Source organism: Lynx canadensis, chromosome D1 (assembly GCF_007474595.2).
Source record: "Lynx canadensis isolate LIC74 chromosome D1, mLynCan4.pri.v2, whole genome shotgun sequence".
NCBI classification, from domain to species: domain Eukaryota; kingdom Metazoa; phylum Chordata; class Mammalia; order Carnivora; family Felidae; genus Lynx; species Lynx canadensis.
Window position 1 is genome coordinate 87,508,658 of NC_044312.2, and position 16,071 is coordinate 87,524,728.

At 36.8% G+C, this 16,071-nt stretch overlaps 2 protein-coding genes across 2 annotated transcripts in view; both read right to left on the reverse strand.

The window, feature by feature from the left end:
- The window catches only part of CSTF3 (cleavage stimulation factor subunit 3), a 72,569-nt gene extending 56,757 nt beyond the window's left edge, over positions 1-15,812 (reverse strand). The window contains exons 1-3 of the mRNA XM_032594849.1: positions 15,618-15,812; positions 639-740; positions 421-516 (exon numbers count right to left, since the gene is read on the reverse strand). The gene's annotated coding sequence lies outside the window, so the exon portion shown is untranslated. The remainder of the gene's footprint in view (positions 1-420; positions 517-638; positions 741-15,617) is intronic.
- On the reverse strand, positions 171-7,629 carry LOC116738362 (cleavage stimulation factor subunit 3-like). The gene is made up of 2 exons (XM_032595085.1): positions 7,573-7,629; positions 171-740 (listed from the first exon to the last, which is right to left on the reverse strand). The coding sequence occupies exons 1-2, from the start codon at positions 7,627-7,629 to the stop codon at positions 633-635; spliced, it is 165 nt and encodes a 54-aa protein (XP_032450976.1). The 3' UTR covers positions 171-632.
- Positions 15,813-16,071: the final 259 nt, after the last annotated feature.

The following is a 16,071-nucleotide window of genomic DNA, read 5'->3' on the forward strand; positions in this document are numbered from 1 at the left end:
TCACCACTCAATATACCCTATAAAACTAAGTTAACATTTCCATATTTTCTCATAGTACCATTCATATTAGTTTGTAAGTAGGAATAAAAAGAAAAATGAGTTCTAAATAAATGACACAGGAGGCAATAAATTGACACATGACAAGTAAATAAAAGGCTAAAGCACTCCAATACCATTGAAACTGTTTTAATGTTGTTGCAACTCCAAAATGCAACAATCATCAACTTGTAAAGACCCAAATTTCAAAAATTCACTTTAATTACTCCTTCATACCTATTTTACAAAATAAAGGCAAGAGACATTTAAATCCTCCTTGTCCTAGTTGTGCTATCTATGTTCCTAACTTGTTTTCTATCACACTAGTGTATGCTGCAATTCCCATCAGATGCTATATAAGAAAAAATAAAATAAAATATTAACCTCTGCTTCAATGTATAGTTTCCAGAATCTGCCAGAACTGGGGAACTGGGCAACAAGGCGTTCATAAGTCTTCCGTGCTTTGTCTATAGGTTGATTCTAAAATTGAAAACCAATAAACAGCATTTACAATGTTAGGATTATGAAAATATTATTTACTGCAGAACCAAGTAGTGTGATTGGACCCATAGAGAAGGAAATGTAATCCTATATCACTAAACCTGTGCCTCTCGAATGAGAATGCTCCAAGCGTCAAGGTCATATGGATTCTCTTCTAATTTCTTTTCAGCTTTCTTCACCTTCTCTGGGACATACTCAGCTGCCTGGGGGAAAGAAAAATAACAAACTGATGTTACTGTTTTAAAAATTTCATGCCTAAATTAATCCAAGCACAAGATTATCAGTCTCTAATATAAAAGCATAAAAATGTCCTCTTACAAAAGAGGCCTGCATTTTCTATAATCTATATTATGCTATCATAAGTCACCGGCATAAAAACAAAATCTAATGATCACATACTTTTAAAAAACATTTTAAAATTTAAACCCATTTTTCACATTAAATATTACAGAGCAGCCGTTCTCAAACTCTGTGGTCTAAAAAACATTTTAAAATTTAAACCCATTTTTCACATCAAATATTACACAGCAGCCATTCTCAAACTCTGTGGTCTTAAGACGGACCCCTTTTATACTCTTAAAAATTACTTGGTATGCCAAAGAGCATTTCGTTTATGTGATTACTTCAGTATTTACTATATTAGAAATTAAAATGGAAAAATGTTAAATATTTATTCACGTACAAATAATAAAATTATTTGCATGTTAACAAATACTTTTAAGAAAAATAAATTTAAAAATTCAGTCAATACCCTTGTATTATGTATTTGCAAATCTGCTTAATGTCCAATTGTTTTAAATGTAGCTGGATTTTTATATCTGCTTCTGCATTCTATCTGTTGTGATAGCACATGTAAAAATTCCACTGTACTCTCATGAGAGATTAAGAGTGATAGGGCAAAAATGTCTTAGATTTATTATGAAACAGTACAAACTCACAGAATGAACCACTGAAAGTCTTAGGAATCCCTGGGGTCTGTGGACCAACTTTGAGAAACACTGCTATAGAGCATTCATCCTGAGCCACAAAAAGGAAAAGCATGAAATGACATGGAAATTTTATTTTTTTATTTGAGAGAGAGACAGAGACAGAGAGACGGAAGGGCGGAGCGGGGGAGGGAGAAGGAGAGAGGGAGAAAGAGAATCTTAAGCAGGCTCCACGTTCAGCATGGAGCCTGATACAAGGCTCAATCCATGCCCCTGGGATCACGATGTGAGTCAAAATCAAGGAGCAGGCATTCAACCAACTGAGTCACCCAGGTGCCCCTGGAAATTTTATTTTGATGTAAAGATTTTAAAAACAGGACTCACAAATGACTTATACAGCATCACTAAAACTATAAAAGAAACTTGCAATAAGAGATTTATAAGACTGTACTAAAATGTCTAGTGGTCATGTGTGGGTGATGGGTGGTAGTTTTATTTTTATTATAGAAATATAATCTTAAAAAAATTAATGCCTAAAATAGTAGCTAGCACCTGAAGCAAAAATACAACTACTTCTCAAATTGTTGTTCAGAATACTACTATGTACCACAAAAAGAAACTGATATTCAAATAAGTCAGATACATGTTAACCTATAAAAGTTTTGTCTTTTTGCAGGACTTCTTGAAATCTGTAATATGGCAATACACAATAATGTTCGAGACACACAGGGAAACACTGCCGCTAAGAGCTTTCTTTTTTCCTTTCTTCAGTGGCAATTAATATCTCATAGAAAATTACTGTCAAAACTCCAGTTGGGAAAAAACACTTTAAATTATGAGTTTAGAAAACAAAATTACCAAGGAGAAATAATACTCTCTTCTTTGGAATAAATTATTTAGAAAGAAAAACATGTTTTAAAAGATTAATGTAAATTTATATCAAAATTATGATGTTTTACTAATATACAAGAGCTTCGTAAGCAGGCCAGCTTAAGAAGCTAAAACTGGAAAAATTTAATGAAGAGGACTACTGGCTCCAACCATATGTTATAACACAAAATGACAAGGCAAGTTTGGTAATGGTGACAAACCAATCACTGGTTCAAGATGATTAAGAAAGAGAATGATATATGGAAAATGAACAAAGGTGATACTTTAAATCAGAATGGTAGATTATTTAATGTACAGTGTTAGAATAACTGCAGTCAACTTTATCAAAATAAAGTTGAATTACTATTTTATCCTTTCTACCAAAGTAAATTTCAGATAGATCAAAGATTTAAACACAACAAAAAAAGAACTAGAGGAAAAAATAACTGAAATGTATCTGTGCATAGAAAAAACTTTTCCGGGGCGCCTGGGTGGCTCAGTCAGTTGAGCGTCCGACTTCGGCTCAGATCATGATCTCGGGTTCTTGAATCTCTTGAGGTTGAGCCCCACATGGGGCTATGTGCTGACAGCTCAGAGCCTAGAGCCTGCTGCGGATTCTGTGTCTCCCTCTCCCTCTCCTTCTGCCCCTCCCCTGCTCATGCTCGCTTGCGGGCTCTCTCTCTCTCTCTCTCTCAAAAATGAATGTTAAAAAAAAAAGAAAAAGCTTTTTAGAAGCCTTTGAAGAGTAAACTTAATTCAGTGTAAATTTGTGCATGAAAAAGTATTACAAAGTCAAAAGACTAACCTAAAAAACATCCCAACTTATTTGGCATAGTACTAAATTTATTAACGTACAGTCAATAAAAGACCAGCAGCTCAGAAAGAAAATGGGCAACATACTGAAACAGTTCCCAGAAAGAGAAGTTAACAATGACCTTTAAACACTCAAAAGAAATACCAATGTAAACCGTAAGACAGAGACCAAAGTGTTTTACAATCAACATTGCACTGGCAAGGGTATATAAAAACACATTCTCACATTGTTGGCAGGGGCAAGTAATCTGATCAAAATTTAACATGAATGTCTGACCCTGAATTCCACTCCTGGCAACTTCTACTGCACACATGCCCAAAGATGTGTACTAAATAGTCAAGTACTTGGCTCTTTGCTGTTACATAAAACTAGAAGTAATTTAAATAATCATGTATACAACAACTGGCTAAATATAGGAATTTGCAGTCACTAAAAAGAACAGAGCAAGACAAGTCTATAGATAGTAACATGGAACTATTACCATAATACTGCATCAAAAAAAATTGGAGGTGAGCTGGGGAGAGACAGACACACACACACTTACTTTACAATCTATATACTCTTCTACTGTTTAAATTTTTACTATTCACCTTAAAAGTATTTGCTCAGTGCTTAATATGTGCCACACATTGTTGACAGGACACTTGAGATACAACAAATAAAGACTTTTACTTTCAAAGGATTTATTTACTTCTTGAAAAAAAAATTAAAAAACTATCTTAAAACTAGGAGTGGGGCACCTGGGTGACTCAGTTAAGCGCCTAACTCTTGATTTCAGCTTGCTTCAGGCTATGTGCTGACAGAGGGAGCCTGCTTGGGATTCTCTCTCTCTCTACCCCTCCCCCACTCACATGGACTCACTCTCTCTCTCAAAATAAATAAACGTAAAAATAAAATAAAACTAGGATCTTAGTTTGTAAGATACCAACTATAATAAAGTGTTAATGATAAAATAAGAAGTAAATCTGATACAAGTACTTTAAATCAGCAAGTAAAAAACAACTAACCAATACCGGTTTTAGTTAAATCAACACTAACAATTAGGGTTTCAAAGCAATCTGATGGAAGGCAAATCATGATCTGAAAATTAACCAACCAAATTAGATAATGTATATCACAATCTGTAAAACAGAAGAGAAAACTCAGGAAACAGTGTCTAATACTCAACCACCAAAATTGCAGCAAAAGCATAAATGTCTCCCTGCTGAATAAAACAAGCCATTCCCTTAGTGATTCTCAACCCTGGCAGCACATTAGAACCACCTGGGTGAAAGAGGATTTTAAAAAGATGCTCAAGCCCCACTATCTAGATCAATTAAATCAGAATCCCTAGGAACTGGCCTGGACCATCACTACTTTTATTTTACTTAAAAAAATGTTTTTTAATCACTACTTTAAAATAATTCCCCAGATGGTTCTAATGTGCAGTCTCAGTTGAAACCACAGCTCTCTGAGGGTTTCATAACCCTTTGTAGTACCCCAGAACTTTCTTACAGTCTAGTGAAGCCTGTGGGCTCTTTCTCATAAGTGTTCTTTTTTTCCCCCCCAAAGTAGGTACTACACCCAACATGGGGCTTGAATGCACAACATCAGAAGTTGTTTCCTCTACAGACTGAGGCAGCCAGGCGCCCCTCTTAAGAATAATGTTCTTAAATACACAAAATAAACAGATACCTCAAAGGAAACCAATTACATTGAAATATAATTACTGAAATATTTTTAAACAAAGTTTTACACAATAACAGACACAACACATTAAATAAGATCTAGCAGTCAGTCTAATGATAAGGGCAACAATATTTGGAATATTTATGTCCAATTACAGCTGTTGCTAACACTGCTAATGTAAAGGTATCTTGCCTACATTCATAAGGAAAGGCTCAATTTCAGTTAGACATTAGTAAAAACAAAGAGTTTTCCATACAACTTCATAGAATCCCTACAATTCTATCCAGACACCTGGGGGATGGGGTTACAATGGACTAAGAACCGATGCAAATGATGTTGAAGATCAGATGTAAAAAAGTTTTTGAGCATCTACAATGTAAAGCATTAATCATTCTTTGTTAATAACCCCATTTCATAACAAGAAATATAAACTACATGAATCTACCCAAAGTCTAGTTAGAATCTGACAGAACCATAGCTCAGCTCTTTTCAGACTGTTACACCCCTAAATATTTTCCTCTTGCCAGATGCAGTTAAATGTTCATAAAATAATTTACATAGATAATTCTCAATCAACTATATTAATTAACAAGAAAGCTACCGAAAATAGCCAAGAATATAGTCTAGTAGTTTTGCGCAATAGATAGCGCATTGGACTTCTAGTACTTTGGGCCACATTTAATTCCTACAATAAAAAGTCATTCATCATCATGAACCAGTTAGGTGGCCAATGGCACAATATTTTTGTTCTCTGGCCTGGGTATATTTCCGTACGGCAAAGGAAAATTGAACAGTTTTCTACTATCCACAAGGAGACTGGACCTCCACAAGGAATGGAATTGTGTTACTATTTCCTAAATCTTTTGCCCAAAGGAATAGGTCACTTTAAGAAAACTTAGGACAAGTTTCCAGTGCTCACTTGTAATGGAATGAGTTCAGAACTCAGCTTGCTTAGTGTAGCAAAAGAACAGGTGTCCCATAGTTACATGGCCCCAAAATTTATTACTATAAGAAACTCTATTACAAATCCAGCTTTTGCCGTTGGAATAAACTACAATCCTATTACCATTCTTTAAGAATGTTAATGGGCAGTGGGATGGAACCCCAATAAGCAGAACAAAAGATGGACTAGTTCCCAAGGCATGCACATTACCAATGATACCAGAACTTTGAGAACTCCTTTGATATGCAAAATTTTTAAAATCAGAAAAATCACACAATTGTATGGAGTATACGGAGATACATACCAACACATACTATTTCAAATGGGTACAAAACCCAGAAAAATTATGAACTAGATGATATATTTTTTTGTATAGGGACAAGATGTTACTCAGGAACTGTCTCTAGCATCTGTTCTATGAACTGTTTTTCTAGTAGTAGCATACTGCTAAAATTAACAACTTATTTTCTTTGGTTACAACAGTAACCAATTTACAACTGGCTAAAAGTCTGAAGGCAGGGTAAATCCATTATGTGTTCAATCTTAAAATTTTCTTTAATAATGGCTTTTTGGAGACATAATCATATATAATTCACTCATTTAATATATACAATTCACAATAAGTTTTTTTTTTTTTTCAACGTTTATTTATTTTTGGGACAGAGAGAGACAGAACATGAACGGGGGAGGGGCAGAGAGAGAGGGAGACACAGAATCGGAAACAGGCTCCAGGCTCTGAGCCATCAGCCCAGAGCCCGACGCGGGGCTCGAACTCACGGACCGCGAGATCGTGACCTGGCTGAAGTCGGACGCTCAACCGACTGCGCCACCCAGGCGCCCCCACAATAAGTTTTTTAAAACATTTTATCACCCAACAAGAACCATACCCATTAGTCATTACAATTTCCCAATCCCCTAGTCCTAAGCAACCACCAAACTATTTTCAGTCTCCATAAATGTGCGTGTATTTCATGTGAATGAGATTACATAACGTGTTTCTGACTTGCATTTTGAGTGTTTTCAAAGTTCGTGTTTTATCACGTATCAGTACTTTCCTCTCTAATGCCAAATATTTCATTGTATGGATAATCCCACATTCTGTTTATCAGTGACGGCCATTTGGATTGTTTCCAGTTAAAAAAATTATTTTGCGGAGGGGCCTGGGTGGTTCAATCAGTTAAGCATCTGATTCAGCTCAGGTCATGATCTTGCGGTTTGCGCATTCGAGCCCTGTTTCAGGCTCTGTGCTGACTGCTCAGAGCTTGGAGCCTGCTTTGAATTCTGTCTCCCTCTCTCTCTACCCCTCCCCCCATTCGTTTTCTCTCTCTCAAAAGTAAATAAACATTTAAAAAAATTAATATAGAAGGATTTTTTTAGGTTTATTTTGAAAGAGCCCGTATGAATGAAGGGCAGAGAGAAGGAGAGAGAATCCCAAGCAGGTTCTGCACTGACAGCAGGGTTCGATCCCATGAACCATGAGATCATGACCTGAACCAAAACCAAGGGTCGGACACTTTACCAACTGAGCCACCCAGGTGCCCCGGGTTGTTTCCAGTTTTTGAGTAGAGTTCATTTTGTGTTTTGTTATTCTTAGAGATACATGTATATACACACACATACACATACACATATACACACACACACACACACACACACACACACACACACACACTCCTACAGGTAATATTGTTAGGTTATATGGGAATTCTATTTTTAACATTTTGAAGAACTGTCAGACTGTTTTCCAAAGTGACTGAACCATTTTACATTCCCACCAACAGTGTATGAGCGTTCCAATTTCTCCACAACCTCACCAACAGTTGTCTTTCGATGATTATAACCATCCTACTGGGTATGAAGTGGTAACTCATGGTGGTTTTGATATACATTTCTCTGATGGTGAACCAAGTTCAGCATTTTTTGATGTTCTTATTGCCCATTTGCCTTATCAGCCTACCCAGATTCTTTGCCCATTTTTAACTGGGCTATCTTTTTATTGTTGAATTGCAAGAGTCTTTTGTATATTATAGCTACAAATCCCGTATTAGATACCAGATTTACAAAAATGTTCTCCTGTTAGGTGAGTGTTTTCACTTTCCATGCTTAACCTTTTGTTTGTCATGTGAAGCTAACCCAGAGAAAGAGAACTTGACAAGACACCATGCACTTTCAATGGTCCTCAAACTTTTTGTAAAGCCTTAGTTTGCATTCTTAAAAATCGAAGATCCAAAGAAAAAATTTTTACATGTGGGTTATATCAATATTATCATTAAAAATTAAAATGGAAAAAATTTGTTAATTCACTTTAAAATAAAACAATTTTATTTAAAAATATTTTCCAAAACAAAAAAATAATTAGTGGAAATAATGGCGGTTTTATGTTTTTGTGATTGTTTAATGTCTGGCTGAATAGAAGACATTATCTGCTTCAGCTTTCAGTCTATTGCAATATATTGTTTTGGATGAAATATGACTATGTAACTACAGTTATGAAGTACATGACTACGTATGTAGTTGGAAAAGGGAAAAGCACTTTTAATACCATTTTCGAATCATTGGTAGTCTCTGAGAAACTAAATTAAGCTTTACTAAAACTGCAAACCAGTTTCTATATGGCAGCTTAACTAATTAAGGAGGTTGGATAATTGGGGATGGAAGGGGGGGAAATGACAAACACGATTAACGGTTGAAAGAATAAAGTAATCTAATTTCTTCCTTCCATTCCCACCAGAAGTAGAAATATAACTTTCACAGGGGAAAAAAAGGGAAGGGGGGATAGGTCTCCTTCAAATAGCTATTTTCATGGTAAATAGGAAGGGTGTTATGCTAGAGGTCATACCAACATTCAATTAAAATGGAGACCAATGAAAATTTAATCCACCTGATAATTATCATAAGTACGGGGAGAAGGTGGTAAAATTAAAAAGATTTAAACCTATGTAAATATCTCTTGACCATGACCAACAGAACTAGAGGATGAGTCTCAAATACAGTTCTGTAATGAGTATTTTCCACTAATAAGGGTAATGGCTAAATACAGTAGAGGGAGGAAAATTTTTGTAAAATAGTATCAAACGCCTAACCATCCTCAAATAATCTGCAATATTTTTCTCCACTTATTTTATCAAGAGTGTACTGGGGCGCCTGGGTGGCTCAGCTGGTTAAGCGTCCGACTTCAGCTCAGGTCACGGTCTCGAGGTTTGTGAGTTCGAGCCCCGCGTCAGGCTCTGGGCTGATGGCTCAGAGCCTGGAGCCTGCTTCGGATTCTGTGTCTCCCTCTTTCTCTGCCCCTCCCCCGTTCATGTTCTGTCTCTGTCTCAAAAATAAATAAACGTTAAAAAAAAATTTTATTTTATCAAGAGTGTATTCAAAAACAACTTTTAAGGGGCGCCTGGGTGGCTCAGTCGGTTAAGTGTCCGACTTCGGCTCAGGTCATGATCTCACAGTCTGTGGGTTCGAGCCCTGCATCAGGCTCCATGCTGACAGTTCAGAGCCTGGAGCCTGTTTCAGATTCTGTGTCTCCCTCTTTCTCTGACCCTCCCTGTTCATGCTCTCTCTGTCTCAAAAATAAATAAATGTTAAAAAAAAAAAAATTAAAAAACAAAAAAACCACAACTTTTAAGGTTCAGGTATCTTTAACCCATAAGTGGTTTGCAAACTTTCATTTACATAAAAATCACCTGTGGTACCTGTTTCAAATGAAGATTCTCAGCCTAACAGAATCTGTTATACTAAGTCTGAAATTGGGGTGTAGGTACCTATACCTGAATAAAGCACCATTAAGTAATTATGATTCAATGGACGATGAACTCCGTTTGGAGAAATACTATCTAATCTACGTGTCCTGTAATACATTTTTCGAAATGTTGTTTCCTTAAAAATAAAGTGGCATCAGACCTAAGTCATTCCATTTTTTTCCTAAAACATAATAAAGATGCATGGACTATACTATCTATATGAAGTCTTAATTCTCCCTTGGCAGTTAACCTTTATTTATAATTAAAAATAGACTAGAGTAACCCTTTGCAAGACTATCTGCAAGTAGTAACCAAGAAGATTCATACGCCTAGACAATGAAGCAGTTTATGTGACAGGTGATGTTAGGACTGATTGCCAGCTTACTCCTGTGTGCCTTTACCAGTGCAATGGAACTCTACCAGATTTTTGGTATCCTGCATATAATCCCTTCAATCCTTCCAAAGACTAAAAATCTAAGAAACATGTAAACAATTCAAAACTTAAGAAAAAGTAGGCTAAAGATTATTGGCCCAAATGACACATATCACATTTCCTTATTAAATTTGCTTATTCATTCCCTAGGAAACAGATGCAAACTACAAATAAAAAATTGAGTCTTTTAGAATTTAAAAAATGTAGCTTTAGACCAAATGTAGCCAAGATATTAATTCTCTAGATTAAGTAAAATGTTAGAAAAACATCAATTAAGAAATAGTTTTGTCCTTCTGGCTTTAAGTATTTACTGATTATAAGCTATCCACTAATCTAAAAATTTACTAACTCAAATTCCCCTTCCTTTTTTTAAAAATACATTTTAAAGAGAAAGAGAGAGAGAGAGTGCATGCGCTAGAGTGTGGGAGAGACTGACAGAGGGAGAGAGAGAGCATCTCAAGCAGGCACCACGCACAGAATGGAGCCCAATGAATGCAGGGCTCAATTCGACAGACCCTGGGATCATGACCTGAGATGAAATCAAGAGTTGGATGCTCAAGTGACTGAGCCACCCAGGCGCCCCAAATCTCTTTTTACATCAATTCTCACACCATTACCAACTGTCCAGCAAAACAAAAAGACTCAAATTCACAGCAAGGTCTTGGCTAAAGAGAAATAAAGATTTAGAGACAATGGTAGAAAAGCTCAAAACTAAGAATTGTGTTTGGCAATGGTCCACTTAATAGGTACAAACATCTGAACACAGATTTTGCAACTCTGGGAAGTCTATCTGGGATGTAAACTATACTCCCTGAAACGCCTATATTCTTAATGTTGAAGGAATGCAATCTTTCTTAACACAGCACCTTTCTGTTGTACTTCTAAAGAAAACCAATACTTCCGTAAATACAGATCAATCTCACTTAGGAACAATGACTGCCAACTATGGTATTCTACATAGTCAAAATATTAACAATAAAGACGAACTCAATTTTAGCTGCCCAAACTGTTATACTAAGTAACACAACACGAGGGAGGAAAGTAAGAAAGACTATTACAGAAAGATTGTTAAAAACAGAAAAGAATAACTGGGCCCAAGAACACATCATCTAATACACATACCTGGCCTTTCCCCCTCCCTATTCCTAACTGCCGCCCACATCCACTTTGGCTTTGAAATTGTCCTGGTGCTATCATTACCTTTTAACCACTGGTAAGTATTAATGGTATTCAGCAAAGCCCTAAACAAGGTTTCAGGCTTCAACACTTGTATATATTTCATCTTTCTTCCTTCATTAATAAAGCAAAACAAGGATTAATCTTTTTAATTACTACTGGTAATTATGCTTCTTCAAGTCATGCAATTTTTCCAAAGTGAGGATCATTTTGTTTATATTATAGGCCTTCCTAATTCTAGGTAGGTTGTTTTAAAAGTGAAGTCTTATTTCTATTTTTTTTTTAACATTTATTTTTGAGACAGAGCGCAAGTGGGAGACACAGAATCTGAAGCAGGCTCCTGGCTCTGAGCAGTCAGCAAAGACCCCAACGTGGGGCTCAAACTCACTGTGAGAGATCATGACCTGAGCCAAAGTCAGACACTTAACCCACTGAGCCACACAGGTGCCTCGTGTCTTATTTCTAAAAGACGAGTGTAGAAACAGAATTTTAAGGATTTAAAGGTTCATATGAATTGGCCTGGCTGAGAACATCTCTCTCCATCCTCTTATCTAATAAAACTTTAGGAACCACCACTTTTACACCCAAAATATTTTACTCTGTATTATTTGTCCATCTGTCCTCCCAAGATTAAACTCTTTGAGAATTTGTACTGTATTGCACAGAGCCTAACTGCAAAATTCATCCATTCATTTATCAAACACCTTTAAATATCAAAGAGAATTTCCTAGATTCCTAGATGCAAGGATGAATAAATAAGGCCACCCCTTCAACTCAGGCCTAAACCCAGTGGAGGAACTCTAAACAATAGCTAAATGCTGTAAGGGTAGTGCACAAAGTAAAATGAAGCTAAGAAAGAATGAGATAAAAAACTGAACCAAGCAGTGAAAAAAAACATATGCAAGACAAAAAAAGAGCCATAATTCCACACAGGAACTAGATGTGTTTTCATTAGGGAAGGGGGGGGAGGGGACTTACAAACAAAGTTTTGTCACCACGGAACTGGCGAAAAACGGTAATCAAGAATACCCATGAAAACTGCTAAGGTAATTTAAATAGCTCTCTATATGCAAAATGGAACTTTCTCACAAGAGTTAAAAAAAAAAAAAAAAAAAACAGAAACAAAAACCAATAAACCTTAGCAGCGATTTTGCTTGTCTACAGTCATTTTCCTCCATCAAAGGGAAATCTAGAGATTCAGTACCAAGAAAGAAATGACCATGCATAGTTTTGAATAACTAAGGTATCAGGTTTATTCAAAAAAACTTTTTTTTGCGCTTCAATGCTAAAAGGGTAAAAGAAATCTACACCTCCTATCTTGCCAGATTCTTTGTCCATCACATCTCTTGGCATCTTTCTAAAGCAAATGAACAATTCAGAGTGGCTTTGATTTTTTTCTTACTAGTCTTCAGCTTTGTTTGGTTTCTTTTTCTTGTCTATCATTCTAGGTACTCTCTTTTCCTATAAATATTCACTGACCAGTTAAAAGGTTACTGAAGAACACAACATCAACCCACAAATTACTAATTGCAAAGGGGAAAATAATCCTTCACAAGGAAGAAACCCAGCAGTCATCACCCTACCTAAAGCAAACTAGTTGATTTGTATTGTCAACAAGGTCACTATTGAAGGTATCATTACCACTTCAGTTAAAGTTGAATAGTACAATCTCTGGGATTTGCCTGAAAGCAATGAGGATGGGGAGAGTAAGTGAAAGTATGGGGGAAAAAAGATTAAGTCATCAGTTACAGCTCTACAATAGAAACATCATTCGTTACACTATTTTTTTGCACGTTTGAAATGTTATCATTACAAACTAAAAGAAAAGATAGTATGTGTTTTAGGTTGATGAAAGAAAGATACAGGAGCCACCATAAAGGTTGGGACAAGTTGAGCATCAAAAAGAAAAATAGCTATCGCTTATTTTTTTCTTTTAATATTTATTTTGAGAGAGACAGACAGAGACAGAAATGGTGCATGTGAGGGAAAGGCAGAGAGAGGGAGACTGAGGATCTGAAGCAGGCTCTGCGCTAACAGCAGCAAGCCTGTTGTAGGGCTCGAACTCATGAACCACAAGGTCATGACCTGAGTCAGATACTTAACCCAATGAGCCACCCAGCTGCCTCACTGCTTAACACAGTAGATACAGAGAAACCCATGAATCCATAGTGATCTCTTTTATAAAGAAAAACAAAGAAATTTCTTCTTTACAGAAAAGTATGAGCCAGTCAGTAAAGACATAAGAGAATTTTCAAAACACCATTTGCCACCTCCAATATAATAACTGATTTATTCAAGAATTATCAATTGACGACAAATAATAACTAGTTAAAAGGTTACTGAGGAACACAATACCAACCCACAGATTACTAACTGCAAAGGGGAAAATAATCCTTCACAATGAAGAAAGCCAACAGTCATCACCCTATCCAAATAAACCTATCCATCACTAATAGTGGAACAACCTAGCATGAAGTGCTTTCTAACATAACACTCTAAGTTACTCTACCCAAAAATATTTAACCCAAATATTACCAAAGCTCTCAGTTTACACCTAACCACACACAGTTTTCAGGAAATAACACAAGATGAAGGGAAAAGTTAAACAACAACACACACAAAAATCAAATCAACTCAGAAAATTAGAAGTTTTACTAGAAAATTGTCCTGGGTTCCTCAAACAATAACCCTGGGGAGAAAAATGGGGGAGACTATTCAAGAGACGTTAACTAAATGATGCCTGTAAATCCAGATAGATTCTGCCTTAAAAAAAGGAAAAGAAACCCTACGAAACATATTCTTGGGACAACTGGGGAAATTTGAACACGGACTGGGCTTTAGAAATGATAGTATTACTATTAATTTTCTTAGGTGAGAAAATGGTATGGTCGTTAAATAACTGCATCAATGTCCTTACATAAAAGAATGCTGAAATATATGAGGCTGAAATATGTGTTGGCTTACTTTCAAATAAATATGTATGGAAAGATACAGCAAGTATGGCAAAATGGTTAACAATTGTTGACTGTGGGTGAGGAACTATGTTGCAGGCATTCATTGCACTTTTCTTTCAACTTTTCTCTATGTACTAAACTTCACACTAGAACTTTAGGGTTAATTTTTTTTCTGTAAGTTTTAACCATCTCTGCCATTTAAAACACCACATATCTGAAATATTCGAAGTCATGACATTGCAGTGTCTACAATTTTAGATAAACGAAAGAATTAACAAATTCTGGAAATTTTCAATGAAACCTTAGGAGATCACTCCTTGACTTTCAGGTGACAAACTATTAGCCCAGAAAAATGGTAGGTATACATAAAACAGATTTGATAGAATTTGAGACTTTCATTCTTGGGCATTCTGACAACATGTAAAATGCAAGCACAGAAGATTTCAGTACTGAAATCAGTCAACAAGCAAACACAAAATTTAATTTAGGAAGCTTTTCCCGACCTAATGAAATTTACAATCATACAGACTATTCAAGAGGAACTGCAATTTTGCCTCATCTCTGTTAACCTCCAAGAACAGCCTCTACCTTCTAAGCTGGGGACTTAAAAAAACAAAAACCTAAGTGTAGTTCGTTACCATGGCAACGGGAAATTTCAGGAAATTGAGACCCTGTAGGCTAGCTAGCCTCCATTTTAAAAACTATTTACCTGAACATACCATCACTTTAAGTCGAAAAACAAATTGAATGGCATCTTTCATAAAATACCAGTTTCCTCTTTCAAACTAAAAGGTAAATACTACCCTACAAAATTCTGAATAAAGAGCAAAAGAAACAAATTATTTATTTAAATGTCTGAATTTTAAAATGTTTACATGTCACTTATGTCCAGTACTAAAGCAGATGCGTTTATTCACAGTGGCCAAAACAGACTCATTTCCGATTTATCAAATTCTGCATTATGTGTCGGTTGAAAACCGAAAATGAAATGTGGACAGAGAAAGAAAAAAAAAGAAAACCACAAAATTCCCCAAGTCTCTGCATAACCATGCTCTTACTCCTAGACTGCTTCCTTCTTCATTCGCTCTGGCAAGACACTATTTCTCCAGATGAGTTTCATCTCAAATTATTTTTCAAACTGGTAACCTATTTCTGCGTATATCGGAGAGGGGGAGGAGGAAACATTGACAAGTTTTTCGAGAACAGCGAGTACACGTTAAAATAATCAATTCCCAAACACCCTAACATCAAAACAAAATGTTATCAAAGGAAGGCATCCCACAGGAGTAGTCCCACGAACCTAAACAGGACGAAGCAGCTTCCTGGCTATTGTCTACATCAAGTATTTGTTCACATTAACGCCTAAGACAGAGAAGCCAAAAAATAACTTCAAATCTCAGTCAGCTCTTGCTCCCCATTCCCACCATTCTTCTGTACCCGGTCCTCTGGGTTCATTAGACCCCGATTCCTTCCTCAGGCGAACATGGCTGGAGTACTCGGACGAACAGAGACGTGGAGAGAAGAGGTCGCCACGAGGCCCCACCACTCTCTTTCCTCACCTGCTCCGGGCTCCGTCTCCTGACATGGCCTCAGCTGATTAGAAGTGAGAACTGGCCCGCGATGCGAAGCTAGAAAAGAAAAATTAACTAAAAGCCACCCAAGCCAGTAAGTTACCCCAGCCCAGCGGAGCCAGACCGCCAACACGAATCGCCACCGCCCACTCAGATATGAATTAAATGGCTGCGCCCCTGCTGGCCGAGGAGAAGAGGTGTGGCTTCTGCATTAACTTCCGGGGCAGTGGGCGGGGTTAAAAGCTCAACTCCCCAGTTACTTGGCCGCGCAGAAGCAAAGAGAACCCAGAGGTGGGCCCAAGCCTGCGCTGACGTCACGACTCTGGGTTTAGGGAAACTGTTGTTGAGCTGGCTACAACCGGCTGGGAGGCGGGAATCTGGTTAGCCTGGAGGTCTGCGCGCCTTCAGAATTTAATTGTCAAGCTTTGAAACCTGGTTCTTC